The sequence below is a fragment of the Anopheles maculipalpis genome, chromosome 3RL (assembly GCF_943734695.1).
Source record: "Anopheles maculipalpis chromosome 3RL, idAnoMacuDA_375_x, whole genome shotgun sequence".
NCBI lineage: Eukaryota > Metazoa > Arthropoda > Insecta > Diptera > Culicidae > Anopheles > Anopheles maculipalpis.
The window spans coordinates 46,054,144-46,067,628 of NC_064872.1; the positions used below are offsets into that span (position 1 = coordinate 46,054,144).

The 13,485-nt window shown below is 39.1% G+C and overlaps 2 protein-coding genes across 3 annotated transcripts in view; both read right to left on the reverse strand.

Moving 5' to 3' along the window:
- The window catches only part of LOC126563857 (roundabout homolog 2-like), a 116,092-nt gene that overhangs the window by 14,546 nt on the left and 88,061 nt on the right, over positions 1–13,485 (reverse strand). The window lies entirely within an intron of this gene.
- LOC126560671 (protein sax-3) overlaps positions 1–13,485 on the reverse strand; it is a 46,045-nt gene that overhangs the window by 4,651 nt on the left and 27,909 nt on the right. The window contains 5 exon segments of the mRNA XM_050216627.1: positions 52–1,329; positions 1,411–1,683; positions 1,767–2,051; positions 5,902–6,004; positions 8,485–8,678. Coding sequence (XP_050072584.1) covers positions 52–1,329; positions 1,411–1,683; positions 1,767–2,051; positions 5,902–6,004; positions 8,485–8,678 — 2,133 coding nt within the window.

Consider the following 13,485-nt stretch of genomic DNA (forward strand, 5'->3'; position numbering starts at 1 on the left):
AAACATTGAAACCGACTGACACTTTCTATTGACAGTTGCCAAATAGCTTACCATCTTCCAGGGTGCAGGTGGATCTAGAATTCGACGGACGGCCTTGAATCGTTTTGAAGAATGGCACAAGGAAAAACTCGTACTGGGTATACTTCTCTAAGCCATTTATGGTACACGCGGAAGCACCTCCACCGTGCAGCACAGTCAACGTTCGGTACGTTCCATTGGAGTTTATTTTCCGCGAATAGATGTAGAACCCTTCCACATACTGGCCGTTAACGATCTCCCACACCAACCGTACACTTGTCGCATCGGTAGCATTAGCCTCAAGAAGATTGACCACCTGACCGGATGAAAGGGTGGCCTGTGCTTCGCTTAGATTGATGTCCTCTCCGTGATTGAATTCTTTCCCTATTGTCACGGGATCCGACATCAGGCTTGGAATACCGAGACCCTGGTCGTTTTCTGCACGAACGATAAAAATGTAACTGACGTTTGGAGAAACTGGCGAATAATTGTAGCTCGTCGATGAGATCTTGTACGGTATCGTTGTCCATCCCTTGGCCATATCGCTCGAAAATACTTCAATCAGGTAACCGTTGATGTCGGAAGCACCGGATTTAATGCTCGGCAACCAAGATATCGTGATGGAGCTGTTGTTGATGTTAACAATTTGTGGCTTTCCTGGCGCGCTGGGAAATTCAGATGGTTCAGGTGCGCGGTAAAAATTTACATTTGGATTTGTGGGTGATTCTACGCGTAAATAAGCACTCCACGTAGATTTTCCACTGCGACTGCTCGCAACACAGGTGTACAGACCCTGGTCGGTACTTTTTTCCAGCTCTCGCAGCAAAAGCGTTCCATTTTCCGTGACATTTATTCGTTCTGACGGTACGACAGGATTTCCATCCAAATACCAAGAGATGAAAGGATTGGGATTACCTACGGCATTGCAAACCATCGATACGGTAGATTTCGCTGGTAAAGTTTGGTTTGTTGGACCAAGAATAATAATTGGGGGCGGTCGGTCGTCCTGCGAGGCTACCATTAGCCGTGCTCGGACACTGATCGAACCTACACTATTTACAGCGTTGCAAACGACCACGAGACCATTGTCGGATTTGGTAGTTTGTGCGATCGTTAAAACGGTGAGACTTTCTTGCGTGTACGTCGTTTCGAACCGATCACACGACGTGCCGGGAAAGATTAGCGTTCTGTTACCTTCGATCGACCAGAACGTCGTTGGTTTCGGACGACCTTCGGATTTGCATTCGAACGAAACGTCGTGCGGTGCTTCAACAACCTGCGGTACGGGTCTTATCGAAAGATGAGGTGGTGCTGAAAATTGCAAGGTGTACATCGATAAATGTCAAGAAAATCAACAAATGGGCAAAAAAGACAGATGATACTGCAACTTACCATGGACGGTCAATGTGCCAGTTGCTGAGATGGCCCCTACAGCATTGTCCGCCTCACAGCTGTACTCTCCCTCATCGTCTAGTATCACATTTTCTAACCGAAGGCTTCTATCTTCGAGAATGTGAACCCGATCTAACGGCATATTGCCTCCCGAGGCAGATCGTCGCCAGAGAACGTCCGGCATCGGATCACCTCCAACGCGGCATTGAAAAGTAACAGATGCACCTTCGACGACTGTTTGATCGTGTGGGCCGCGTATCAGAAACGGTTTAACTGCAGAATGGAGCAAAGTTTGTGCTGAATAAATGCCGGGACGAGTCGATGAACAATGACGTAAATACTTTTCGAACACTTACCATGTACTTTGAGGAATGCGGTTGCAGACTCCCTTACGCCTACTAAGTTTTTTGCGATACATTGATACTGTCCCTCGTCGGTTTGTCGTACGTCTTGAATAGCTAAATTACCGCCATCTACAATGCGTATTCGTTTCGAGGATTCCACTTCCAGCTTTTGGCCATTTTTTCGCCATGACAGCGTTGGCTCAGGAATACCCTTTGGTGGACCACATTCGAGTAACACCGTTTCGCCCTGTGCTACTCGTGTATGCTGTGGTTCGAGCCTAAATTCTTCTCTTAGTACTGTAAACGCAACCAAACAAGGCATGATTTATTATAATCAATGAGTATTGGATTTTAAAAAGTTAGTCAACCATTATCGTACATTCACTGCTAAAGAAAGGTAAGAAAGAAAAGAGCATTCGCAAGTGGCCATTTGGAATCTTTTCTGTCGTTTCCCATCACCATAGATTTCATTAATGTATTTTTCAGTGGAAGCGTAAAAAATAAAACAAACAAATATACCCCAAGGACATGTGAGCCCAAGGATGTGTGACGCGTAAAAGCTGTACCTTAATTGTAGTATTTGATTTCGGTTTCCCGTTACACAGACTAAATTCCGGCTGAATTGACAATTGAAACGAGGAATGTTTTTATAGCCTGTGTGATGGTTTCATTTGATTGCCGCTGTATCTTTTTCTATTTTCAGTAAACGCGACCACTCCAGTTTAGCCTAAAAAATAAAATAAAAAAAGCGAGAAAAATCGTAACCGTGGACATGCGTTGAAGGACCTAACACTTTGGCCTCTACCCATCGGCTACAATAAGTCTTGCAATGGGTTACTGGACGGACTGCAGCACGAAGCACATAATGGGAGCATGCATACCGAAAAGCAAACCCTAGACTAACTGTCACAAAAGCGTTAAGCATAATGGAAAACTAACCAATATTCCTAGGCGTCGCCTGAAAACATACCAAAAGAAGCAAACAACTACATAACATCGGAAATCTGACCAACCTAGCGGTTTTTATGATCGTCTGGGATGCAAATGGAAATTTTATTTGCATTTTTGGTCCCATTCGTTAGGTCTCTAAGCTTGTTTGTGTATTTTTGTGTGCGTTTTTCACCGACATTTGCGCTCTGCCATGAGTGGCATTTTGAGCTTGGTTTTACCATCGGTTTTTGTGTGCTTTTTCACTTTGCATTGTTGTTTCGCTCCGTTTCGTTTTTTTCTTTCTCCACTAATTTCCATTGCTGTTAGTAGCATAACTAGCGTAAATAGTTTTATAGAAGCACTCCCTCGGACGTACGAATGAACGGATGGTTCAAAGTGCTCGCTATGTAAGGATTTAATTCCATTGTCCCATTTTTTTCCAATTCCTTTTTTGTAGTCTCTGCTAGCAGATATAAATGTATTTGGAACTTTTGTTTGTCTAATTCATTCTATGGAACGAACTTTGTTTTGCTGCTTGGATGAGGTTTGTTAGCATAATTTATGTCGAAAAAAATAAAACTTCATTGATAACACATAATTGAAACAGAAAAACTTAAGCATTGAGCTAGAGCTAGTTTAAATATCAAACAAAGCAAACTTCAATGGTTATAAATATTGTTGCGCATCAAAAAGAGCCACATCGAACTGAAAAATCTGACAATCAAAAGCCTTTCGACCATTTAAATCATGACAAACGATTGGAATGTTCATCCCAACTGTCTGAAAAATAGAAATAAAAGCCTGTAACAGAATGGAAACAAACAACTAACCGTATGTGACCAGAATGGGGATATGTTGCAAACGTTTTCCCCTCTACAGCACGCCGTGTTACAGAGGTACGCACGTTGCTTTAAACGAGTTGTGTCTGTCAAGTGAAGACAGACGACAATCAACCAGGCAGAAATTTTGTTCGGGTAGGAAGTTGCTGAAATTGATGGTCTGTTGCTAACGAACAGAAAAGACCTTGCTCGATGCTTAGCTCTGGTTTTATCAACATTATCTTCTGCACACATAACTGACTCTCAAATCCCAGGAACATTCATCCATAATAAATGCAAAGGATCGGACTATAAGGACAAACAAAGCCGCCACAGTTTGAAAGGTAGATATGCGTACAAGCTGTTTTTTCCGTCCTCGATCAAACTCGTAACATTCAATATACATGTACATTTCAAGTAGAAAGGATAATGCAATCAAGGCAAAAGTTCCAAAAAAGTTGTCTGACTAATATCAAAGTTAAAACATTTGTTTTAATTATCTGTTTGGAAATTTAATGAAAACATTTTACTATCAGGAATTGTGTTCAATGGCGATAGAGCGATGAGCAATAATATTGGGAAATAAGTAAACTTAAATAAAAAAAACAATCATTAAAACTGCTTTCAACGTACGCAGTACGCAACGAATCGCTACATGCAGTATCCATACACATATTGCATATAGTGCGATGGTTTAAAATTCTATGTACACCGCATAGTTAAATTCATTCACTACCCAGTGCTTGTATTAACCTCCATGTTCAACAAGTATTCGCCTAACGGTTCCAACCTTCGTCAGAATGGTTCTATCATTGCACATTGTTTCAGGGAAAGGATAATAAATTGATATGCCTCTGGCGATAGAAGCTTGTTGCTATTTTTAATTAAATTTATTTCATCACTACTCCCACTGTTGGGGCAACCCTAGCTTGCCTAGGGAGCAGCAACATTGCAAATGGTTTAGTTCTGACTTTTATTGAAAGTACGGTGTTAAACTGGTCGTACTCATGCTAGCAAAACCATGATTCAAACATCAGAGAGCAAACATACCTACACGTGAAACTTATCACTGAATTGTCCTTTAACGCATCACATATTGTAGAGATTAGGCAGGTAGCTAGAGAAGCAGTATCGGTTCGAATGTAGCCAAATTCCAACGATAGAATGTGTTGTCTTTTGGTACAGGTTATCAAAATGCAGGTTATCACAATTTAAGCAAGGTTTTTTAGCTAGATATCATCGTTTGAATTCTAGTAAATTAAAAAAAAAACTTCACAATGGTTTAAAATCAGTTTTTTTTATTTTGAAATTCATTATAACATTAGCTTGGCTTTAGTTAAACTGAAACAGAGTTAGATATTTAGGGAATGCATCCCTTGGGGTTTCGAATTGTTCCAGTTGATACGCGTGTTCATTGGTTGACGGTTCACACAAGAGTCTTTGGTTTTTATTGCATTTCTGATTTTGAGTGTCTGACAGCTATTGTTTATACAAAGGTGGATTCAGGAGTTGAAGAGGAATGGATATAATGATGGGTTTAAGGTTTAACGGCGGTTTGAATGTACGCTACGCTACGTTACCGACGCTACAGACACAAAATTGAATAAACTATTGATTAAGTACTTGGCATTTACATGTTACAACATGTACTGCTGCATTATAGAAGGCAGTTAAATAGCGATGCAAATTATTCTGATCATGTTTTCCTAGCCTCAGAAAACAATGAAAATTGCACTAAACAACATCGAAAACGATTTCTAATTCTGTCAGCATTTAAAATTCGTGACCTGCATGCAGTATGCTGCAATTAAAGCAGGGCGATCTTGCCTAACAGCTTCCAATTAGCATCGTTAGTGTCCCGCTCACATCCTTTACAATGGTTTTTAGTACGCGTATTAATAAAATAATTAAACATTACGCTTAACGCAGCGTCACTTGCGTTTTGCCATGCGTACAATTGAAATAAAAAGAAATACACTCTGAGAGCAGAAACATTTGGTGTTAAAACAGTTCTTACAAACAAAACAAAACAAAAAAGGTTACACTCTCGTATGTTCCATCAGTCGACCGAGCGTAGCGAAGGCACTTAAATGCGAAAGATGAAAAAACATCATTCCCACCATTGAATTAATATTCCTTTTGCCGGCTCCTTCCTTTGGGTCTGCACAGATCGTCGTCGACAAGCAGATCGTTTTAAGTAATTTATGTCCTACTTGCCATTCCACTCAACTTCACAGTTCCCCACAAGTAACCACCTCGCTTAATATGACTTTTTATTGAGAATGGGAAAATGGCCAAGCTTTGCTCGTGCACGTTTCCTTTCCAAAAGGGAAATGAAACAGGCTTGGGAAAAGGTGCAAAACAATTTAAAATAGGAAATGGGAAATGAAGCAACTCACCTGCTACTTGTAAGGTGGCGTTCCTACTCCTGGCAATTCCGTTCTCGTTCCTTGCCTCGCACCAATACACACCAGCATCACTCTCTCTCCGGGAGTTTACAACCTTAGTTAAAGAAGGAAAGCAAAGTTGAAAGCGCAAAAAAAAAGTAAAATTGTAGAATTAGGAACACAATTTGGGCGAAAAATCCAACATCCCCTGCTCTCCTTTGCACAGGGCGAGTTGCTAAGCCGGCAGAACTAAGATGATCGGTCTGAATGGCGGAACCTACATAACAGCATAGATGCTGTGAACTCGTGGATACGTAGGATGAAAAACCTGCGAGAAAAGTATCAAATCCACAGCGAGGAGGAGCAGAGTTTGCTTGTTTTATTTTTTTTTTTTATCATCAACAGACTCACTGTGACTCTGACGAGGTTCTATTTTGTGTAGAAAAGGAGAAGCCATATCTGGCTTAACGAAACAACCTTTAGTAAGTGGAAAAGTTAGGGAGAAATCTCTACAGTGTAAGTTCACAGCTCGATGATGGCTTGCAAGGGGATGCTAAGTGGCATACCAGCCACTGTTTTGGAGCAGCTCGGCGTTGAATAATATGTGCAGCACCAGCTACCAAAACAACGTGTGGTAAATTAAGGTTGTCTTATAAATATTTTCAAATTAAAATTATTACGAGTACAGCAGTTATGGTGGCAGTACTACCAGCGGATAATGGAGAAACCATTTTGGGCGATTTTCTCGAGTTGCCTGCTAAGTGAGGCACTTGCTTAATTTGGCATCTGTGGTTTATCCCACATAATACCAGTTGACGCTCGTATTGATTGTTTATTATGTTGTTGCTTTTGTGCACCACATTAGCCGTTTGCGCAAGTGGCATTTTATCGTTTACGTACGATTTGATTTATATTAGTTTTTTCGCATTAGAAATAGATTATACTGTAGTTTTCGGGAAAGGAAAGTTCTTGGTAGTAGCCTAAGAACTGCTGTTCCGTTCCTTCGTTCCATAAATTAAATCCAATAATAATTTAAATGCTAGCTAAGATTTTATTTTTTTATTTATTTATTTATAATTAATAATGACGGTCCAGTGCCGTATTGTCAACACCGCTTGTGTTGAAAAAAAAAAATTACAATCATATTGATAAGGCATTTCCTCCCTATTATTTGCCTTATCCCGGGATGCTAGCTAAGATGTTGTTGAAATTAATCTTTCCAGTCAATTTTGCTGGAAACTAATAAATTGTAATACAAGCATTTTTTTCTTCTATAATTCCATTCACACATACTATTGTTTATTCTGCTAAGAATTTATGCGTTACAAAAGAAAACAATTCATTTTTCATTTGAAATGAAATCTTGTGTAACGCAGCTTAATTATGTTTGGTTAATTTGGAACGCCTATACACTTATTTTTTTTAGCATAAAACTTGAATTTATTGTACTCAAAAGGCAAGACCGCATTTTTCATTTGTCCATCGAGTACAGCAGTTCATGTACCAGCTTACAGCAGATAAGAACATCATTTAATAAAGAACCATACTTTTTATCATTAAATATTAAACTTGTAAGCACGCCGAACACTCCCAACTTTAATTAGCCTTTATTTTAAGTACACCAGCATCTGTGGCTGACCACAAAACAGGAAAAATTACGATTTCTATGACGGGAAGCTTACGTTACAAAGCGAGCCTCGCCTCGGTAGAAAGTTACTCGTTACAATTTTATGACAGGACATGCAAAGCTGCCTCCTTCCTCCGCGTTTTTGTCGTCAGTAAGTGTCTACCTTTACGAAAGTGGCAAATTATTTCGTTAAACATTTATTCACCATAAAATTTATGCATATTCAGGCACGGTTTTTCATCGCAGTGTCCATTTTTTCGCAATGATTGTGCTACCCTGTCTCTGCAAAGCTAATTTGTCGAATGTGGTCGAAAGGGTATTGCTACCCCGTAAGCCCCCGTGAGCTTCATCCCACTATGCTTAGCATCCCTCATATCGCGGAATAGAAAGGAAATAGGAAGCTGTTCGTTGACAATGTGTGAAAGTGTCTCCCATCCTATCAGCTTACACAGGTAAGGATCTGGAAAATCCGGCCACTCCGCAAGTTCATCGTTATGCATCTCGAGCCACCCAAACATAGCGGGATATGAGTTTAATTTTCCATGAAATTGTTTAAATTTTAATATCTTCAAATATTTGCTCGAAAGAAGCTTCCGTCAATTGAAGCCATTTTTTATCCAACTTCAAACCTGAACGTTAGTGTTGAAAAAAGGGGAAGCATTCCACTGTGAACGCAAAACACGTTTACTCATATTCTGTACTTCGTTAATACTGAAAGCGCTTCAAAGATGCTTCAATAATTTCACAAAGTTCACCTAAAACAAGCAACATTTGGACATTTCTTCGAAACACGAGGTGCTTCATTAGGGGAATTAATCCCACAGAGAAGAACATCCCTACGTAAGCCAAGCCAAACAGGCGGGAAAATAGTATCGTATCGCAAACGAACATTTGGGGTACACCCCGGGGAGGGTTGTTGGTTTTTCGGCAAATTTGCATTTTTAAAAGGGATTAAGAACGTTATTTACCTTCAGAAAAAACAAACCACCGGCAGGCAGCGCTATTCGGTGCGATCCCTGGAGTATCTTCAACGGTGCGCCATCCTTGTACCACTGGATTGTTGGTTGGGGTATCCCTTCCGCTTTGCAGTTGAGTGTGGCCGGTTCATGGCGTGGCACGGTGGTGTCTATTGGATGCTCTATAATGCGTGGATTGTGAAGAGCTGTGAATGTAAAAAGTGGAGAATAGCTTTTAGTTTCCCACACACCAACGAACACTCTACGTCGTCGTACACTACTACACTACTTTCACACGAACTTTGGTGATGTATTTATGCGTTTTTATGGTATGGTATTTTCAACCAATTGCATCAATTTATTTTAGAATCATCTGACTAATAGTACAAGGAATTTGAAAATTTTATATAAATATATTAGAGTTTACATTACAAAAACTAAGATGTTAGATTAAAGAACCGATCATCATCGGAATAAGGTCGAATCCATGGAGGAAATGGAGGAATCCTTGTGAAATTGGTAATAAGTCGACACATAGATGTATGTATATGTATTTGTGTAGATGTATTTCACTTGCTCAATTGATAAAGAAATCTTGTTATTTTTTAATTCCTATGTGTTATATGAATAATAATGACAATACGCCACTAAGCCGTCATAATATAATATAAGTAAATATGAATAATATGAAGAGTTGATACTGCTTCAAACAAAATAATAACTAGAAAAGCATCGTGTTCAAGTGCCTTTATACAAGCTTCTATCTTAGTGTACTCTACGTTCACCAAAAAATAGTTGATTCTCTGGAAAATATTATACTCATAACGGATCACTATCTGGTCTTGATGTCCAAAATAGTAACGGGAGCCGGTGCGATTGATAGGGAAAATGTAAACTAGCCGGTTGAAGAGTTGAAAATGTAAACAAACTTTTTTACATTAATTTTTTATTAGATTCGCTATTTGCTGCATCTAAAAATCAAATGAAAATTAAATTCTTATAGTGATAAATTATAAAGTATTTGATTTTTACCATCAAACGTTGCAAAGAAAGAAGACCGTATCCCATAAACATGCTAATATTCGAATTCGAGACTTGAACTAGTGCATATATACAAACGCGTTAAAAAATCGTTCAGTCGTGCGACGGTTCGATAGAACCGTTAAGGTTCAAAAAATATTTTATGTTCGTCTAGGAAGCGCAATATGTACTGTTTTACCAAACGTATATACGTTTTTGCCAATTTTATGAGTATTGTAAGTATTATCAAAATAGCAACGTGTGTATCTTTTTGGTGCTTGCAATTACAATATGTTAACGTAAAAAAGCTTGTTCAACTCTAAAATCGGCTAGTATTACTATGTCCGAAAAGTGAGGTGACATTAGATGTCAAATTTCGCGCGCCAAATGAAACCCCTTGTTTTTATTTTTCATTTGTCACGAATCAACCTGGCTAGAAGTGACAATTTGTTTTCTGAGCTGCGCCAACTGTTTTTGTGCAAATTGACCATGTTCAAGTTTGTGGAGCAGTGCGCATGTCTCAAATTTCGTTTGCGCAATGAAATAAACGCTGCGCCAACATTGCGGATGTCACAAAAAGCCTTCGATCGACGACGCCCACGTCGTCCAAATCAAGGATTTGGTGGTCAACAATCGTCGGTTGACAATACGAGACCTTACGGAACCTCCATCCGGCGAAAGCGGCCGGTTTTGTGGAAAAACAACAGCTGGTTTTTGCACCACGATAATGCGCCCTTCCATACGGCCATCGTTTTGAGGGAGTTTTTCGCAACAACTAGCACCAATATTGTTCCGCAACCGCCATATTCGCCATATTTGGCACCAGCCAACTTCTGGCTGTTCAACAAGCTAAAAATCTGCGTATTCCACCTGTTTCGAGGAGTGGGAGAAGAAGTGGAAGAGGTGCATTGCATCTTAAGAGGATTACTTCGAAGGTGATGACCTTAACTTGGCCTAATAAAAAAGCCTAAATGGCAAAAAAAAAAATGCTAAATCACTCTATTTTTCGGTCACAGTGGTATACGATTTCCATATAAATCCCACCGCCTTCTGTGACTATTTTGGATGATTTTACATATATTTTTGCTAATTCGCTAATGTATTGGGGGGTTTCTATATCAGTGGTCGAGGATTTCATAAGCGTTTGCAATTTTCTTTAAGTTGGCCCGCCGTACGCCGTACGCTATCATTTGCATTTCCCCGTATCTTACAGGTACAAAAATGTAGTTCGAATATTACATAGAACCTCAATTTCAATTTCAATTCGAGGTTGGAATGAGTTTTTCCTGACTCTTCTTCTATTTTTTATTTATTCCCACAACCTCGCTAGTATTTTTTTCTTGATTTCGTACGACGAGGAGGACCGGATTGGTTACGATACCCGTCCTTTGTGTAAAGAGTTGTGCCACAAAAAAAAGTCGAAGAGAAGTATGAATAAAAACTTAAGCAATATATTTAATGAACTAACAAAAGCTTAAATAACATAATACAAATTTACCTTAAACATTCATTTATTCAAAAGTATTTCCTAATTAGTGGTGCAACTTCACCAGCATTTTGAATTATTTCTTAGATACCTAATCGCTTCAGCATGTCGGACGTAATTTTGGCATGTCCGTTGATTCGTCGTTTACCTACATAAAGTCATTTTTCCAAGAAAAGAGATTTCTGAGTAGCACGAGGCAACTATGACTTTCAGCAATTCCTGTGGTTTTCATGAAATAATGCAAGAACATGCTTATTACCACAAAACGGAAGTTTCATGTATAGAGTCGTAGCAATTATTGCAATGCTTGATTGTTTTACCTCAATGTAAGCCCCAACAACTTACCGATGCATTTGCATGCATAACTGACTCTAACTACCATATTGCGTTGACACATGGGATACGCCCTGTTCGTAAGCAATTAGTCACATATACGGGTGGCCGCGATTAAGTAGCAAGCATGACTTTGTATATGGATTAATTCTATCGTTTGTACAGAACTTTTGTTTAAAATTCAATTTGTCAAAACCTCTGAACACGTCACGCAAGGTTGGCTGTACTACAAACATTTACGTTTGTTTTGCCTCTCACTAATGAATGTTAGGTTTCCTGAAACCGCTGCTAGAATAAAGAGCAGTACACTATGGCATGAAACTAAACCACACTGGTTACATTCTATATTGATCACGTGGTTAGATTCATATTTGCTGGCACCATGATAAATAGCTTTACTTATGCTTCATTTAAGCCACCATTGTCGAACATCAGTTGGTTCTTTTGGATTGAGATATGTCTCCTCAGGTATAGCTGTGCTATACATGTATCACATTTATACCAGTGTGTGTGTGCGAAATTGAATGTAATGTTTTGCTTCAAGTTTCACTTGAAATCCACGCTAATTAAACAAGTAAAACAATAAATAATAAACCTGCTAATTAATTATTCATGGTACTCGTTTCCCACTTTCTATTGAATTGGATGAAATCTATTTAATTTTTTATAATCATTTATCAAGCAAATTTCTAAACAAAAAATTTAACAAATAATTAAAACTTTGTATAAAGCTGTAGCTGGCTGATGATTTTATTACATCCTCATCCCTCCTGCTGTAATCCCTTCTATTGTTTATTTAATTTTAATACGTCATTTAACATCTGTTTAACGAAAATTTGTTGTAAAAGTATTTATCGTAGTTTACTAATCGTGCAGAGGAAATCGATGGCAGTGAATGTGGAAAATAGGTAAGGCTCTGCATGTCTGTGTTTGTGCACCTGTTTCCGTGCCTGTGCCCTAAATCTATAGATCCAATGTATGACATTTTTTTGTGGTCGATTTCCTGGGAGCAAAACCACACAAGGTTATGAATATTTCATGCAAAACAATTTGCATACATTTACACCGTCGAGCGATTGCATGGATAGAATGCTATTTGCTACCGTACACCGTGCAGTATGTTCCGTGGGAATTTTTCGTGTTTTTTGTGAATGTAGATTGAAAGTACGGAAATCTATAGGATATTGGCAAAATGGGACCAGTTCTAAAATTCCGAAAAAATATTTCCAATAGCATTCAAATGAGGCAGTTTTATTTCCATTTGAAAAAAGTTGCAAGTACATGTACATGTAATAAAAAATAAATAATTTGAAGCTAAAAAAGCATTACGCAAACTAAGAACAATCGTTCGGAAGCCTTGAACAACGTTACATGTTGTTTTTGAAATGAACTTTTATATGTTTATGAAGCATTCCTCAAGAATTGTTTGTACGCTCCATGAACAGCTCATTAGAAAATTTAAATATCTTTTAATGAACATAGGAAATAGGAAATACCTATGACAATGTACTTAAATTTCAGCTATGACTTTCAAATAGGCTAAAACAATCAAATAACATCAATCAATACCTGGGATAGCAGAATAGAAGAGAAAAAAAAAACAAACGTAGTGTCACAATTTAAGAGCTTCTATTATTATACGGTAGGACCATGAATCAAAACCCAACCGAACCGTTCCCCCGTAGTGAGGATTGAGTGTCGTAGTATCGGAGTATTTTTAAGTCTCGCAAGTCATTAGATAGTCGGCATGACCTAGTTAAGCCAAAAAGAAAATTATTGTGACCAAATCAGAGGCATAGAAAACACACTGATATTTTTTTAATCTTGACGCTCACCGTGCTAAAAGAGGGACCGGCAAAACAAATAGATAATTTCAATTAATTTGTAATAGTGGTAGGTTCTCGGAACCGCACCCACGGCTCCGAACCGTTTCCAAGCAGCCTAACTCCGGCTCCGATTCCGGCTAAATCAAAACCACGGTTCCGCCTGGAACCGGTCGGAACCGTCCGGAGCGGTCCGGAGCCGTTTTAAGCCGTCCAGAACCGCTAGTTGGCATCCGGAACCGTTGGAGCCATCGGAGCCATCCGAAGCCGCGAGCCGGAGGGGTTAGAACCGTCGGAACCGTCCAGAGCCGTCCAGTCCGTCCGAAATGAGTTCTACAGCGCTTCAAATCG